The sequence below is a fragment of the Arvicanthis niloticus genome, chromosome 24 (assembly GCF_011762505.2).
Source record: "Arvicanthis niloticus isolate mArvNil1 chromosome 24, mArvNil1.pat.X, whole genome shotgun sequence".
Taxonomy (NCBI): domain Eukaryota; kingdom Metazoa; phylum Chordata; class Mammalia; order Rodentia; family Muridae; genus Arvicanthis; species Arvicanthis niloticus.
In genome coordinates, this window is record NC_133432.1 from 40,663,340 (window position 1) to 40,680,506 (window position 17,167).

Sequence of the window (17,167 nt, forward strand, 5' to 3'; positions counted from 1 at the left end):
ATCATGAACTCAAGGCCAGCACAGTGGCTTGAAGGCCAGCCTGGGCTGCGCGAACTCTTTCTCGAAAGCCAACCAGACTGAAAATGTTTTTCACTAGTAAACAACCTGGTGGACTCCCAACAAATCCTATCAGAACATGGTCACCTATAACACTGCTTACTGTGCGTCGGAGATCGGAGGGCTGCAGAATGCGCCGGGCCCTCAGAGAGATTCAAAGAATGAACTGGACCACAGACTTGGAAGGATGCAAACCTTGTTGTGAGAAGCTGACAAAGTAACTTGGCGCCTCCCATTCCGGCCACGAGGAACTGTGTGGAGCTGGAAAACCCTGCCAATCAACTATCTTGTACCTGTGCGTGCTGGAGGTGCAGCCCATCCCTCCTAAATTGCAGAGCATCTGTCTGTAACCCCAAGTCCCATGTGAGAGCCAGTATCTATCTACATACAGGTAAAGATACTCAGAGGAAGAGAGAGAAAAAAGAAACCTAAAATAAGAAATCCTACTACTTAGATTTCAGTTTATCCTGACTCATGCATTTACAGTATGGGGATTTTGAATCAAGGGAGAATTAAGGACTCACCCCTGTCTGTATTGGGAATTCCCAAATCCACGGTAGGGATGGTGGTTTCTGCATAGTCACTGTAGTATTCGATAAGGCTGGCCTGTGCCGCCCATGTCTTCTTTACGATGGGTACTGAACACACAACAAAGGGAACGATCATAGCCGTGGGCAAAAAAAGAAACAAAATTTCAAATCAGCAGCATGACCCCCACAGAGAAGCAACAGTCTTTCTCAATGCCCCAAGCCTCGGTGCTTGCACCCGAGGGAGCACCAGTGCCCTCTGCTGGTGAGAGGAGGGCTGAGCACTCTAGTTGAAGGGCTACTGGCCACGGCTCCTGGTGTGCACATCCCACTTCCCCTCCATGTAATAAGACATTGGTCAGATAACACTGCTTTGTTTAGACAAACTGTGAATCCTGTCTCTTCTTCCCAAAGGTTAGTTCATTTAACTCTCCCATAGATAGACTCTAAAGATATTATTTGGAAGCTGGAGAGATGGCTCGGTGATTAAGGGCACTGGCTGCTCTTATAGAGAGGCCCCAAGTTCAAGTCCTAGCACCCACATGGTGACTCAGAACTATCTGCAGCTCTACTTACAGGGGATCTGATGCCCGCTTTTGGCCTCCTCGGGCACTGAGTGTACATGTGGAACATGTACTACATACAGGCAAAACACTCATATATATAAAGTTAGATTAAATAAATTTAAAATGTATTTTGTGTGTATATGTGTGCGTGCACGTGTGTGAGTATGTATACGTGTCAGCAGAGGCAAGAGGAGAGCTTGGGGGACAGTCACCTGTCTCTCCGCTTTTTTTTTTTTTTTTTTTTTTTTTTTTGGCAAGGCCTCTCTCACTGAGCCTAGAGCACATGCTATTCAGTCAGGTCACACGTTCAAACATATGAGCCGATGGGGGACACTGCACACCCAAACTTTCCACCATGGAGAAAAACCATAGTGAATCCTTCTCTCAAGGAAGTGTCCATCCCACCGAGGCATTTTAAATGGGAGTGGAGTAAAAGTTTATTTTTAAAAAATTATTATTCAAAAAGAAGAAGGGCTCCTAGCTGCACAGGGAACATAAATCTTCTAAGGGCTTTCAGGAGTCAGTGAAACCCCTCACTGTAAGAGACAACAGAGTAACCCATTTTTACCCCTGAGAGTTCACCTGCAAACCTGTCTCCTGTTACAAGGGACATCTGAACAATTCATGAATGTTCAGCCCATCAGATGTGAATGGGCCATAAAGTCAAGAGTGAAAGGTTGTTTGGATTCTGAGGAATTTGCTATTATCGGCTGGCAAATGGACCTTTTTCTCCAGGCTCTGGTCGGAGACCAAAAAAGGGCAGTTGACTGGTGTTTGTGTTCCCCCGAGTGTCAGGGACGTACACGTGTGCCAGTTCCTCGTCTTCTGCTAAGTGGCCCTAAGCTTGCAAAGTATCCCTCCTGTCTGATCAAAAACAGCATCTGGGACACGCTCTGCCACTCAACAGCCAGGTAGGGCAGCACAAGGCTCCCTCAGTCAATTAATAATCACCTCATCTGACTAGTGTGGCCGGAAGTGGTTCGCGTTGTCGCTGTACCTCAGCCTCCTTCATCAGAGCTGGCAGCTACAACATAGTCTAACTGCCTCCCCGGACACAATCACAGTAGTAATGTTAGCTAATAGATTTTGCCTTAAAAAAAAAAAATCTGGAAACAAGAGTATTGTTTGTTTTAAGAGACAAATGAAGCTACGAAAAAAAACTAATGGCTGAGGAAATCTCACTTAATCTTCTTAATTAGAGGGAGCCCATAGAACAGCATCACATCCTATCTAACGTGACGGACAGAAGCTGCCTGCCCTAGGAATGTGAGACACACTGAGGCGCCACGGAGCAACGAAAAGAAAACACTTGAGGGTTTCTGACAGCTCACATTGCACAGTGAAGACCCTGGGACCCAGGAGGAAGTCACTGAGATGCATATTAAAAATCAGGGGTCTTTTCCCTACTCACATGTTTTAAATGGTGTCAACATATATTACTTCCTGGAGCCTATAAAAAAAAAATTAAATTCTTTTCGCTACGTTCTGAGAATTTTCTAATCTGTCTCTGTCGGAATCCAGGCAAATTCGGTAGCAGCATTGCTCTTTCGTGGTTAGGGATATAAGTTAAAAAAAAAAAAAGTTTAAGATATCCAGACTTGGTCTTGTTATCAATCCATTGTGGTGACGTAAAATATGAACCCCACATGCATTAACCCTTGTCATTCTGTCTCTCTCCTTCCACAGAGGTGATGGGAGGTCATGAACCAGGTAACAGCAAGGCCTACTCTCAGTTTTTCAAAAATATACTTTCTTGTCTGTTTTATTTTTCTTCCCCTTCAGTGCCATTTGACCTTTGTTCTTTCAAGGTCTTCTATCCCAGAGAACAGGGAAAAAGGAACACCAGTCCCTATCCCGGTATTCTGCTCTGACAGTAATTCGATCTGTCTAGGCCCCACCCAGTGTGTGTTAGGGGTCGCACACAGGCTTCAGTTACTTGCTTCCTCGTTGCTTCTGAAGAGGAAAAACCTACCTGTACAGCTCCTGTCCAACTTCCAACTGACCTTGAGCATGGCCAGGCATCAACATGAATAGCGAAGACAATTTATCAACTGAGGTCTGAAATATATCCAAGTATAGTCAGGCTAGAGCAGAGAGCCCCAGTCAGGCCTCTGGGCTCAATGGACCAGCCCTGGAGGCTCCCTAAGGGAAAGCTACCACCTCTTGGCCAAAGGAATGGAGCGTACCAGGGGCGGGAGAGAAGGCTGGGGTGGGGGTGGTTAGGGATGCTACAGCTCTTGTTGCTCTTGCCTGTGTCCAGCTCCCAGCACCCACACAGCAGCTGACAATCATCCTAACTCCAGTTCCAGGGGACCTGATGCCCTCTTCTGACCTCCACAGGCACCGGGCATGTGCTCGGTCCACACACAAACGAATGCCCCTACGCATACAATACGTAAATCATAGATTCTACCTCTGGGTGGAGACATGCCATTGTCTCCTCTGATTGGACAGGTACGGACCAAGCCTCGGGAAGGCCGATTCAATCTTCCCCAGAATTCCTGCCCCTCCCTCCCCCATGCCCCGTGCCTCCCTAGAAGTTTCTGCTGGGTCTGTCCATCCTCAGAAATGTGTGACTTATCCTTATCTTCTGTCCTCCTTTTTCCAGATGCTGGCCAGAGCCCAAGTACGCTTTCTCTGGGGCTCTGGATTTCTCTGGCTTTTCCTAAGGCCCCCTCCCTGTGTCTCCATGCCTGCTCAACTCAAACCCATAGCCTCGTTCATGTGGGCCATGTCCCACATCTGGGCAGCTGTTAAGACTTAGGGTTTCCCTGCTTTGGAGTGTTTCTTTTCAACCCTAATTAAATTGTCTTGAAGTTTCTATTTAAGTCTGTTCTTACTTTTTTTTCTAATTAATGAGACTAAGAATCCCAAGAGGTGACTCTGATTACCCTGATAACATTCGGTGATTGTAGCAAGGCTCCCCACATTTCAGGTTAACAAGAGGCCATGGAATGTGGGTCTGCTGGATATTGTTCTCCCTAGCGCTCTCTACAAAATCAAGGGGATCACAGTACTGCCATAGCATGAGGAATGGTCCAGTTATGATTAGATTGGTTGTTTACACACACAGGCACACACACACACACTGTCAGGCACATGGCACTGTCAGCCACAAATAGGATAACTGATCAGTTTTCTTAAGTTATTGTATTATTTTTAGTGTGTGTGTGTGTGTGTGTGTGTGTGTGTGTGTGTGTGTGTGTTTGCGTGCGCATGCATGCATGTAAGTACATGAGAGCCAGAGGTGTCAGGTCCCCTGGAGCTGGAGTTATAGGTGATTGTGAACTGACTGACATGGGAGCTGGGAACCAAACACAGGTCTTCTGGGAAAGCAGTACGTGTTTTTAACCCCTGAGTCATCTCTCCCATGCTAGACTAGAGTTTCAAAGGAGTCTGTGCAGAGCCCAGTGGGCAGGCAGGCTTTGTGTCCACCCAGCAAAAGGGGGAACCAATCTGAAAAGCAGCCGTCTTCACAGATGAGTGCAGGGAAGTTTAAAGCTATGCTGCAGAAACCCACATTTGAAGGCTTCAGACCCCCTTAGGTCTCAAGTCTCCATCACCTCAGATCTGAGAAGAATGCCTGAGATTCTGGGACTTTAAAAAATGTTTAAACTCTGAATTCAACTATAAAAGCATTCCATAGGTATCTCTTTTTAAATTTTCATCTTAAACTTAAAGAAATTTAAAAAAAAACCAAATTATTCAATATTCTTTGGTCAAAATGAACAGACATTTCTGTAAGACTGTGAAAAATGAAGCAAGTTGAACTTTTAATTTTTCATTTCATTGTCATCTGAAAATTGCATGCCTCCTACTATCTACATTATTAACATCAATATTGTAAAAAATAATCACTACTCTGAGCACAGCTTCAAGATCAACTAAATCAATGTAAATATTTTTCCTGCAAAGAAAAAAAAGAAAAGAAAATCTAGTACATTTTCCTACCATCTTTTTTCAAAACATTTAAAGATTTATTTTTATTATATGCCTGTGCATGGTGTGTGTGCAGTGCCCATGGAGGCCAGAATAAGGCACTAGAACCCTCTGGAACTGGAGTTACACAGTTGTGAGCCACTATGTGGGTGTTGAAGACTGAACACAGGTCCTCTGCAACAGCAGCCAGTGCCCTTAGTCTCTTCCAGCCCCTCAAAGATATTTTCCAAAATCACCCCCCAAAAAGCCCTGCCTGATATTAAATTTAGGTTAAATTTATGATAAATAAAAATCTTATTTAAGCCAGGCAGTGGTGGCGCACGCCTTTAATCCCAGCACTTGGGAGGCAGAGGCAGGTGGATGTCTGAGTTTGAGACAAACTGGTCTACAGAGTGAGTTCCAGGACAGCCAAGGCTAACAGAGAAACCCTGTCTCAAAAAACCAAAAAATAAAAAAAAATCTTATTTAAACACTTTCATTGACTCTTAACTGTAGGCCCCCCTTGTATAATAAATACATAGATTTAGTCAGTCAGATTTACTAGGATGTGGGATTTGACATGACCAATCCAGGCAAACCTAGCAACATATGATTAACTCACTTTTATTTACTGGGTTTTAATTGCTGATGATGTCATAGATGACCCTATAAATTCAAATTGAAATAGTCTTTTGTTTTAAAATATCTTCTCCCTTAAAAAAAAAAATCTAACCTATTCAGACTGTGCTACTACATAAGATACACACACAAATTTCCCAGCACGCTAATCCCAGGACCATGCCAGCTGCGTTAGGAAGCTCCCTATGTTCAGGCCATGCCCTGTGAGATCAGTCTTCACAAGGAAAAACAGAAGTGCTCAAATGAGATCACACAAAAGAATGTCCAACTCTAAGCATCAGCAAAGTGCTGACTCAAATGAGACAGGAAAAGAGGAATTGTGCCCATCTATAGTCGGATGGGCCTTTTCTTTTAACATTATCCCTATACCTGACAAACTTCGATAATGAGACACCAGAAACCTGCACCCCAGCGTTTCTGTAAGTCAGGCCACTGTCTCTAAGGTGACTTTTTCCTCTTTTCCAATACAAACATTCAATGAGCAGACCTGTGACTCTTCATTAAAAAGTACCAATGTGCACACAGGACATAAATATAAAAAGGGATTGTCTTTGTTGATATTGTGTTTCCTTGGAAGCCTCTCTGGTGGTTTCTGTAACAGCAGGACCCTTTGCAGAACACTTTTACCCGCATGCCATCTCTGAGACTGCCGCAGCTGAGTCTACCATTTTCAATTTAAGGCGCTGATCTCAACAGTGTTCAGAAGAGCTATGACCACTCACACTTCAAGACAAAATTGCCTCTCCTAAGTGATCTCGGGGGTTGGAGTGGCCCAGCAAGGAACCCTGATCAAACAGCCTCTTTCCTCTAAGCATCCAGTAGCATTTTCTATCATCCTGAATTTGTACCTGGCTTGCACTGTTTCTAAAGACATTTGGGATCTCAAAAGGTCAAGAAAAGTAAAAAGCCCCAAACATACTTCGGTCAGCATGAAATTTCTTGCATGTTTTTACTGCAACAAAAATCTCCTCCTTCTTTACTGGCATTCCCTAAAAAGTGGGAGTAGGGGAGAGAAAAGAAAAAAAAAAAAAAAAAACTGTTACATACATTTGCAGCATTACCCAGACAGACTTCATGAACACAGTAGATCTTAAATATAAAATTAATCAATGCCATAGATATCTATTTCCATGGTAGTTTTAGGGAAGAGAGAGGACATGTAGGAAAACTGATAGTGTAGGCTCTGGAGTGAGGCAGCACAGAATCTGCCTCCCAGCTCAGCCCTGAACCTACATGAGTCCAGCCCTGAACCTATCCCCCTCCCAGCCTAAACGTGTATCCCAGCTCAGCCTTGGACTTGAATCCTAGCTTAGCCCTGCACTTGTACCTCAGGTAAGTCCTGGACCTGCATGCCAGCTCAGCCCTGCACCCGTACCCCACCTCAGCCCTGCACCTGTACCCCACCTCAGCCCTGCACCTGTACCTCAGCTCAGCCCTGCACCCATACCCCAGCTCAGCCCTGCACTCATACCCCAGATCAGCCCTGCACCCGTACCCCAGATCAGCCCTGCACCAGTACCCCGGCTCAGCCCTGCACCCGTACCCCGGCTCAGCAGTTACAGACTGTGAGCCATACTAACAAGTCTCTTACACTTTCCGGGCTCCCTGATCATTGAGAGATCGGGACTGACAGCCACCAGAAGGCTGCTGCTGTGGATAACTTACTAAGCATGTGGTGGGTAACTAACAAATGTGAGTTACTGTCTATTCATGTTCTCAGCTAGTGGAGACTTTGACAAAGGGAGAAGAACAGAAGATGACTTCATGCAAGCGGGAGATGTCTGCTTTTCTGGGTCTGGCCACACGTGGAGCTGGAAGTCACGCATGACTCCTGACTGTCTACTTGAGTCTAGGCCACGGATATTCTGCCTTCTGCTCCAAACCCGTGGTGGGAGGAAGCTCACACAGGTTGAAGGAGGCACAGTGGGATTTGATGTCAATGTACTCTTCCCTGGGGGCAGCTCTGACCCCACTTACTGGTTATACATTTTGCCGACTTTATACAAACTAGAGTCACTTGGGAAGGTGGCTTCTCAACTGATTGCTTCCATCAGCCTGGCCTGTGGGACACTCTCTCCATTAAACACTGATGTCGGACTCAGCCCACTATGGGTGGCATCACTCCTGGGCAAGTGGCCCTCGTTTGTTGTTGAGAACCGCACTAGCCCCACGTTCGGGTGGCCAAAAATGTCTCGGCCCGAGCAAAATGTTGAGGCCCGGGCTGCCCCGCGTTTGGCAGCTACTGTATCCCGTCCCAAGCTGCCGCTCCAGTCCGAGGGTCAGGGTTCAGCAAGAGAGAGAGAGTGAGGACAAATGTGAAGAATGGAGACCAGACAGACTGCGTTTCAGTCCCGTTTATTCTTGTCTCTCTTCCTAGTCCAAGTCCCAAGTCTTGAGTTCCTAGTCCCTAGTTCCTAGTCCCTAGTGCCTCCAAGTTCCAAGTTTCTTCTTCCAAGTGCCAAGTGCCTAATGTCTAATAACTAACTCCAAGTTGTTCTCTCTAAAGTGTCTCCTAAAAGTGTCTCCTCTGTCTGCTGTGTCTCCCTAATGTCTAATTCTCTGCCATCTGCCTCTGCCTTTTATATGTCTCACTTCTAAGCCATGCCTTTTGGTCACGCCTTTAATCATGCCCTTAGGTCTTGTCTCTAAATCTGATCTCTACACTTCTAAGTCACACTCTTAAATTACACACCTTTAATCTCACACACCTTTAATCTCACACACCTTTAATCTCAAGGTATCTAAACCAAGATTATCAGAGTGTGCTCAGCTGTTGTAGGCTATTGTAATCCAAGTCTCATGTCAGGGTATATGGCTCAAGATGGCTACAAAGCTGATAGCCGCTTTCTGCTAAAAGTCGGCCCCCAACAGTTTGTATTTAAAAGCTGGCTAAGAAAGCCATGAAGAACAAGCCAGTGAGCAGTGTTCCTTCAGTTTCTGCTTCAGTGCCTGCCTCCAGTGCCTGCCCTGACTTCCTTCTGTGGTGGACTGTGATGGGGGTGGGGAAGCCAAATAAATCCTTCTCTCCCCCACTTTCCTTTGGTCAGTTTGTCACAGCAACAATAAGCAAACTACAACACCCCTTCTTTATGTCTTCTTATATGACTGTAATAAGAGTCATGGTGAAGCCACCACTTAGAGGTTGGGGTTGGTTCATACTGATGTACTTATTACTCAAGATACCAAGAGCATTGCAAAGCAAATAGGTTTTATGTCTAGAAAGACTGGTTGTCCATTGGGAACTACAAATATTACAAGTCCCCTCTATTGTCTGTCACACTATAAGGTGTGTGTGTGTGTGCACAGTGTTTGTATGCAGTGTACGTGTTTGCAGTGTGTACATGTGCATGCAGTGTATGTGTGTACAGTGTGTGTACATGTGTGTGCAGTATATGTGTGTGCAGTGTGTGTATGCAGTGTATATAGTGTGTGTATATCTGTGCAATGTGTGTTTAAGACGGCACACTCTATAACTGACCTGAGAACAACACACACTATTTGAAGTTGTAGAATATATTTACTTAATGAGGAGAAAAAAAAAAAAACCCAAAGGTCATTGATCTAGTAAGTTTCAGGGTCATAGTGGGAATCGAACATAGATCTGCCTTAGTGTCTGTCCTGGGAGAATCTGAACTGTGCCAGGTGAGACCAAAAGCAAGATCACCTGCTGAGAGAGTGGGGGTGGGGGGGGTGGCGCAGGCACATGGGCAGGCCTCGTGAGTCACAGAAAATGGCTGCACTGGCCTTTCTAAGGAGTGGAACCAAATTCCCATCACCTCAGGCCGCTCCTTCAGTGGACCTTGGCAGAACGTCCCTTCCCTGGCTTCCTAATCTGGAAAGGCCACAGCTAAGTAGTTACAACTGTGGTCTTTCTTTCCAGAACATCTGGTGGCCTTCAAGTAAAGCCAGAATGTGCGGATCACTTTACTTCCTTATTCTTTAAATGCAAAGCATATATAAAAGACTGTGATACGGTTGTGAGCAGCCACAGGAGAGTACTGTTAATGTGGTGCTGAAGCAGAGGGAGGGAGGGAGGGAGGGAGGGAGGGAGGGAGGAAGGAAGGGGGATTCATAGGGAGGGAAGGGATTGAGAGTGAGAAAGGGGGAGGAGGGAGGGAAGGGGGAGGGAGAGAGGAAGGGGGACTTAGAAGGAGAAGGGAGGGAAGAGGGGAGGTAGAGAGGGACAGGAAGAAAAGAGCAGAGGGAGCAGAGGAGGAAAGACAGGAAGAAGGGTAAAAGGACAGAGGGGCAGGCCTTACATAACAAAGGCCCTACTCAGTGCACATACTCTTTCTGCCTACTGCACCCCTCCTTTCCCTGCCCACAACCCTGTCACACACACCAGCTTTCCCTGAGACAGTCTCTTTGGGAACAATGCTTTCTGCCTCCTGGTGCACCACACCAGCCCTCCCATGACCCACTTGTTTCCCTCCAGCTCTTCTCTCCCGGCACTGGCTTCCGAGTGATGAGCAGACTTGGGTCCAGCAACACTGACTCTCTGTGCATCCCTCATCTAAATCCAGAAGACGGGAATAGCAACAGTACTTACCTAGAAGGCATAAGGCATATGGCTGCGGCCTGGCTTGGAGCAAAAGCTGGTTTGTGTTTAAATACATGAATTACCAGGATAACGTTATGTCCACACAAGTAAATGTTATGCACACAATATGCATCTCCTCCTCCGGGTCAGGAGGAAGCTGTTCTCACTTACACAGAGCGGCAGAAAAGAATGGAACGTGGTGACACAATGGGGGTCCACGTCTTCCGTACAAAACTCGGGCACAGCGGTGAGGGCCGGTCCTCCACCTTTGTCCCAGATGTAAAGGGCAATCTAGCTCAAGACAAGACAGAAGTGGAGAGGACAGAGCTAAGTGAAAGCCACAGATAGAAAAATGTCCCTGGGGGCAGTGGGACATGCCTCCTAGAAAAAGTGTTAGGTTGAGCCCTGTCGATATATTAATAGTCAACAGAAACTTTCTTCAGTTTTTTAAAAAATGGTAACATGACATAGATTGATCTGATGCTTTATACGTTAAAAACAGTTAACCACGAATCAATATTCATACATGCAAACAAAAAATCCCAGAGATGACAAACAAACAAACAACACTAAAGTGCTTTGAGGAAGTACACAGAAAGGAACACAAGAAATGGGACCTCAGCTCCATTCCCAGAGTCACCAGCAGTGACCTGGAAACACTGTGGCTTGAATGAGAATGGTCCACACAGGCTCCTATGTCTGGATGCTTGCTCCCTAGTTGGTAGAACTGCTTAAGAAGGATTAGGAGGTGTGGCCTTGCTGGAGACAAGCTCCCAGAGTCTGTCTGTCTCTGTCACTCAGCACTGGGACTGACTGACTGACTGACCAGGCTTTTCCTGTGAGTGCAGGATCTGAACTCAGATCCTCACATGAATACAATGAGCACAGTACCAACTGAGCCGCCTGCCCAGCCTGAAAAAACAGAATGTATTTTTTTTTAAAGTAAGTTGAAGTTCAAAAAAAAAAAAGGTTTTAAATTATCTGCAATAGAGGAACTCTCACAGACAATTGTGACACATGTCCAAAATGTTCATAGAAACAATCATTATCACAGTGAAAAACCAGGAGCCAAGCAGACACTCACAATCAAGAGAGAATAATAATTAATACAAGAGACCATTATTTGAGCTAGAGAGGTGACTCAGCAGCTATGACCACTTTCTACTCTGGCAGAGGGCTAGGGGTCGGTTTCCATTACCCAACAGTGACTTAGAACTGCCTGTAGCTCTGTTGCAGGGGATCTAATGCCCCCTTCTGGCCACTGTGGGTACTGCACATACACAGTTACATATACATACACACAGGCAAACACTCATACACATAAAAGAAAAATAAATCAATCATTAGCTTCTGGGAAGGATGCAGGCAGAGAAACACTCATCCTCCCTGGGGGCCGTGATCAGGGCTGGCCACTAGGAATTTGACCATGCTCCAGTGAGTATATGGCAACACAAATGCACTTATTTTTTTCCAGTTTTTTTTGGGGGGGAAGGGGGGTTTAGGAGAAGTGGGGGTAGAGAGGGGAACAGACATGGGAAGATTTGGAGGTGAGTATGATCAGGGTGCATAACGTAAGATTCCCAAATAACCAATTAAAATTTGATTTTGGCATGCTTTTAAACACTCACCTCCAGACCCATCTACCTACCTAAAAAAGCAAAGACTCATGAATCAGGAGACTCAACCTTCCCCCACCACTAATCCTTCTCCAGCTACTGAGGTGAAGCTATTTCAGTGGGGAGAACATGAAGGGATGTGGGGAAAGGCACTATAATGAGGTATAAAATATAAGACACAAATCTGCATTAAAATACATGACTATTTCTCTTTGTTACAGAGTCAGTGGCAATAGTCATGACTGTCCTAATAGCCACTGAGCTCAACTTAGCGACTCCTTGATCACTAAGACCCAACCAATCAATCATGACCTACCTCGTGCTTTAAATCAATTGTGAAGTCAGACTTCAGCGGCTCACTCTTTAATCTCTTGGTAAGCCTGGAAAACAGAGACATCCCTTTCTTTGTTTGCTTGTTTGCTTTTAGAGCAAAAGAATTGTCGAACAACAATAACAGATTCGTGAAAATTTCTAATAACTGAACAAAATATAAATCTTAAGATAAAAAGTACGTGGCTTGGGAAAAAAAAAAAACAAAAAGATTTTCCCATGGTTCCTTTCTCACACAGAAGAAAGCCTCGCACTCCTGGAGTCTCAAGCCCCACGTGCTCCCTGGAGCACACCCCTCCCACACACGCCTCAGCCAGTCCTCTACACCTAGCTTTAACCTTTTGTTTTCAAGACCAAGCCGAGGAACCTTCCCTAGAAAGCTGCTCTTCACTAGCCCGTCAGAACAAACACATCAAAAGAAAAAGAGTCTTCCGTCTGGGAAAATTAGACCAAGAACAAGCCTAAATGAATTCCCAACCCCACCCCTCCTGTGCCTTCTGTCTGTCTCTAACAAAGGGATTATTCTACATTTACTAAACATTATGTAGCAGTGGAATGGAGAATGTCTTGTCTTAACCAATTTTTAAAATTCTTATTTTATTTATATGGATACTTTGCATGTATGTGAGCCACTTGCATGCAGTGCCCATAGAGGCCAGAAGAGGGCGCTGAATCCCTTGGACCTGGACTTAAACATGGTTATAAAATGTCTTGTGGTTGCTGGGAACCAAACCAGCGTCCCCTGGAAGAGCAACCAGTACTCTTAACCACTGAGCCATCTCTCCAGCCCCTTGATCAAATTTTTACCAGAGTTTATAAGGGAAGAATTTACTGACCCAGAATAGCATTCAAAATCATAAACAAATGTTATCAACCTATTCACATGCTGCTTCCAACCTTTATGGTGAAATCTGTTCTCTTTAAGGTTGCTTTCTAACTATTGGCTACTTTCAGCGAGTGATCACTACAGTTCCTATGTGCACACACACACAGAGACAGAGAGATTTAATAATAATTGTTTAACAAATCTTGCCACCAACATTTGCTATACTAGATGGGGTTTATTATCTTTTTTTTAAATTCCTTATCTACATGGGAGGAGGGACAAAATATAGTCTAAAAGGCCAGATTTTGAATTTTGTTACTATAGCAAAGTCCACATAAAAAAAAAAAAAAAAAAAAAAAAAAAAAAAAAAAAAAAAAAAAAAAAAAAAAACCTTGGTTGTTTTTGCAGGCAGAAAGAAAAAAGTGGGAGGGAGGGAAGAGGGAGGTAAGGAGGGAGGGAGGGGAAAGACCCTGATTACTGACTAAAGCTTTCATTTGTTGGTTGCTATTCAGTGTGGTAATCAGTGTGGTAAGGAACAGATGTCTGGATGCCAAGGTCACCTGGCACTTATCTTTCCAGCTTTACAGGGGACATGCTCGCAGCTTTCTGAACTCCACGGCCCTACGTCCAGGAGCCACAGTTCACTGCAGCATCTGATTAATATCTGTGGTCCTTACATCTCTGTGTTGACTATAGTCCCCTTAGGAGGAGGGGAGGTACGTAGACATCATCCAGGGGTTTGTAACTTGACAAAAGAAGTCCGGAGAGCTGTGCATTCTTCAGAGGTCACAGAGAAGAGGTGTTAGCACTAAACAGGAAGGTGGCCTGTACCAGCTACTAAAACTGCAAATTCCTTCCTCTTCGACATTTCCCAGGCTCCAAACCCTCAGGCACATACCTTCCTTGCTTATAAATGAGCCAGCTTGCAGCATTTTGTTATAGCAGGCCAGACTAAGACATCTACACACCCAGCTACCATAAGGAAACCCTCAGGTTCTCTCCTATCTCAGCAGGAACCATGCTTAAGATGGGCTGAGGAGATGGGAGACACTATGGAAACTGCGCCCGGCTGCCTCCCTCATCAACAGATGACTTCAACGGGTTCCATACATCCACAGGCACACGTGTGCACACACACCAGCACACACTCATACACACACAGTAGATACGTGCAAAACCTTTTTAAAAGCATAAATAATTGAGACCCATGCCATGAGAAGGAGCCCACCCCTGACACTGCCCAGAGGGTCAGGAGTCAGATCCTGGATAGCCCAGAGACTCAGGATAGAACAAAACACAAACAGAAAAAAATAAAAGTCAATGAAATGATTCCTAATGATTGGTGTCTGGCCCGATTGTCATCAGAGAGGCTTCACCTAGCAACTGATAGAAACAGATACAGAGACTCACAGCCAAATGTGAGGTAGAGCTTTAGGAATCCCAGGGAAGAGGGGGAGAAAGGATTGTAAGGGCCAGAGAGGTCAAGGACACCATTAAACAACAACAACAATAAACACAGAATCAACTAAGCTGAGCCCACAGGGGCTCACAGAGACTGAACCGCCAAGCAGGGAGTATGCATGGGTCTGACCTAGGCCCTCCGCACATTAGAACATGTTAGAATGAGGCAAAACATCTGACAAGGCGCTGAGGGGGACAAGAGCCAGGCCCAGTGGGGCTCCTGAACGGGCATACCAATGTGAAACATCCCATCAGGTTATCAGACTTACAGAAAATACTGTAAAATTTAGCATGTTTAATTTTAGAGTCAAACCAGCAAAAAGCCTGCATGTTTTAAAGAGACAAGAGGTTCTGAGGACAGACATCAGATACTTAAGGAGACTTAGTTATATCAGTTTCACCTAAAAACTGTAAATTTGCTGTGTATTGCTAGTCTTTTCTTAAGATTTTATTTTATGTATATGAGCACACTGTAGCTGTCCTCAGAAACACAAGAAGAGGGCACCGGGTCCCATTAGGGATGGTTGTGAGCTACCATGTGGTTGCTGGGAATTGAACTCAGGACCTCTGGAAGAGCAGTCAATGCTCTTAACCGCTGAGCCATCTCTCCAGCCCTTCTTGTGGGACTCCTAACAGTAGAAGCAGGGGCTGTCTCTGACTCTGTTGCCTACCTTTGGGACCCTTTCCCCCTACTGGGCTGCCTTGTGTAGCCTTATTAGGAGAGGAGGTGCCTAGTCTCACTGCAACTTGATATGGCTTGGCTGGTTGGTATCCATGGAGACCTGTTCTTTTCTGAAGAGATATGGGGGGGAGGGGGGCTGGGAGGGCAAGAGGGAGAAGAAACTACAATGAGTGTTTTAAATTTTAAACACCATAATAAAAATAAGCTTTGCAAATAAAAACTCATAATTATGTACTGTAATAATTTCAAAATGCTTAGAAGAAACGAGTTTGGATGCTCTCACCACAAATGATAATCATGTTTGAGAAGACAAATGCCCAGGCTGGTGAGATGGCTCAGTGGTTAAGAGCACTGGCTGTTCTTCTGGAGGTCATGAGTTCAAATCCCAGCAACCATATGGTGGCTCACAAACATCCGCAATGAGATCTGATGCCCTCTTATGGGGTGTCTGAAGACAGCTACAGTGTACTTACATATAATAATAAAATAAATAAAAAAGGCCAGAGTGAGTGGGGCCGGAGCAAGAGGGACAAGGGAAGGGGAAAAATAAAAAAAAATAATAAAAAATAAAGTAAATTTTAAAAAAGATAAGACAAATGTGCACTTCCTAATTTATACATTTCTTTGTACTTATGTGTGTGAGCATTTGTGTGTATCGATGTGAACACACTGTGTGTCTGCAGTGAGAGCCTGCAGAGGCAGAGCCCGCAGAGGCCAGATGACATTGGATCCCCCAGGAACTGGAGTTAGAGATGGTTGTGAGCCTCCACGTGGATGCTGGCAATCAAACCTAGTTCCTTTGTAAGAGCAGCCAGTGTTCTCAACCTCCAAGGCCTCTCCCCAGCCTCTGCATACCCTGACTGAAACAGTGCACAGCTTACATGTACTGAAACACCTTGTGGTACCCACTAGAATGTATAACGTTGTGCATCACTTAGAAACTAAATTTAATTTAAAAGCTTTAGGCCAAGAGCTTATCTTGTGTGAAGTTCAAAAAGTTCCTAGGATTTCCCAGAAGACCCCCAAAAGACAGAAAAACATGGCGCCAGATAATGTCTGCTCTTGGTGCTGTCTGCTCTTCACCACAGCGGACAGTGACCAACAAACTCCAATTTAAATTAAAATTGTGCAGGCTGGGTAATCGCTCTGAGCTATGTCCCTGAGGCAGCTGTGCTGTTGATTCTGGGACAGAGCATAGTTACAGTGTACGAAACTACCACACAGGACCCGAGTCAGGCAGGTGTTTAGGACAGCTGTGAATTCACATGGCCTGTGGCCCTCCACCACAGCCCACCTCTGATGATACAAAGGCTACAGACATTTTCTGGCCTTCCATCTTCCAAAGACAAAAAGATGCACAATTAAGGCAAGCTAACAAAAACCTGAAGATGACATATTTCTCCTCAGCTGAACCAGGTCAGCTTCACTCTCTCCTCATAGCTGTGTGGCACCCTGATGCAGCTATGCACAGGCCAGACACCACTGACTGCCCAGAGAGCCTTCAGGAGCGGCCTGAGCCTGGCCCAAGCTGCATCTGCTTATACAGTCCCTTAATTAGCCTCCTCTCCAATCCCCGCAAGTCACATGATTCCTCCAAGTTCTCTCGCCCTTTGGTCCCCTCCCTTAGTCTGATGACTTATTAGTCACTTCATTTTGCCAGAAACTCCTAGGAAGTAGAAAGAGGTCTGTCTATAGGGCTTTGTAAGGGACGGTGCTGAGGTAAAAGCGTCCTGTCTGTCTCTCTGTCATGTTTTCCCATTCCTTCAGACCACCTCTGGCTGAAGACACATCTGAGAACCAATGACCATCAGTTTCCAAAATCAGTGAAATATCACACACTCCCCAAAATGTCTACTGAATTCTTACTTGTTCACAAGCGGGATGCTAAGAGCCCAGCCAGCAGCGAAGTCAGGATATTTAAAGACTGTCGGGTTCTCAGAGAAGGCATAATGGTGGATGATCGTTGATTCTTCATCGTACAGTGCTTTTCCTAAAAACCATTCCT

General features: G+C 45.2%; 1 protein-coding gene across 1 annotated transcript in view; it reads right to left on the reverse strand.

The window, feature by feature from the left end:
* Positions 1-17,167, reverse strand: part of B3glct (beta 3-glucosyltransferase) — an 81,376-nt gene that overhangs the window by 15,534 nt on the left and 48,675 nt on the right. Inside the window, exons 7-11 of the mRNA XM_076923849.1 lie at positions 17,029-17,165; positions 12,180-12,243; positions 10,419-10,538; positions 6,627-6,696; positions 582-695 (exon numbers count right to left, since the gene is read on the reverse strand). Coding sequence (XP_076779964.1) covers positions 582-695; positions 6,627-6,696; positions 10,419-10,538; positions 12,180-12,243; positions 17,029-17,165 — 505 coding nt within the window. The remainder of the gene's footprint in view (positions 1-581; positions 696-6,626; positions 6,697-10,418; positions 10,539-12,179; positions 12,244-17,028; positions 17,166-17,167) is intronic.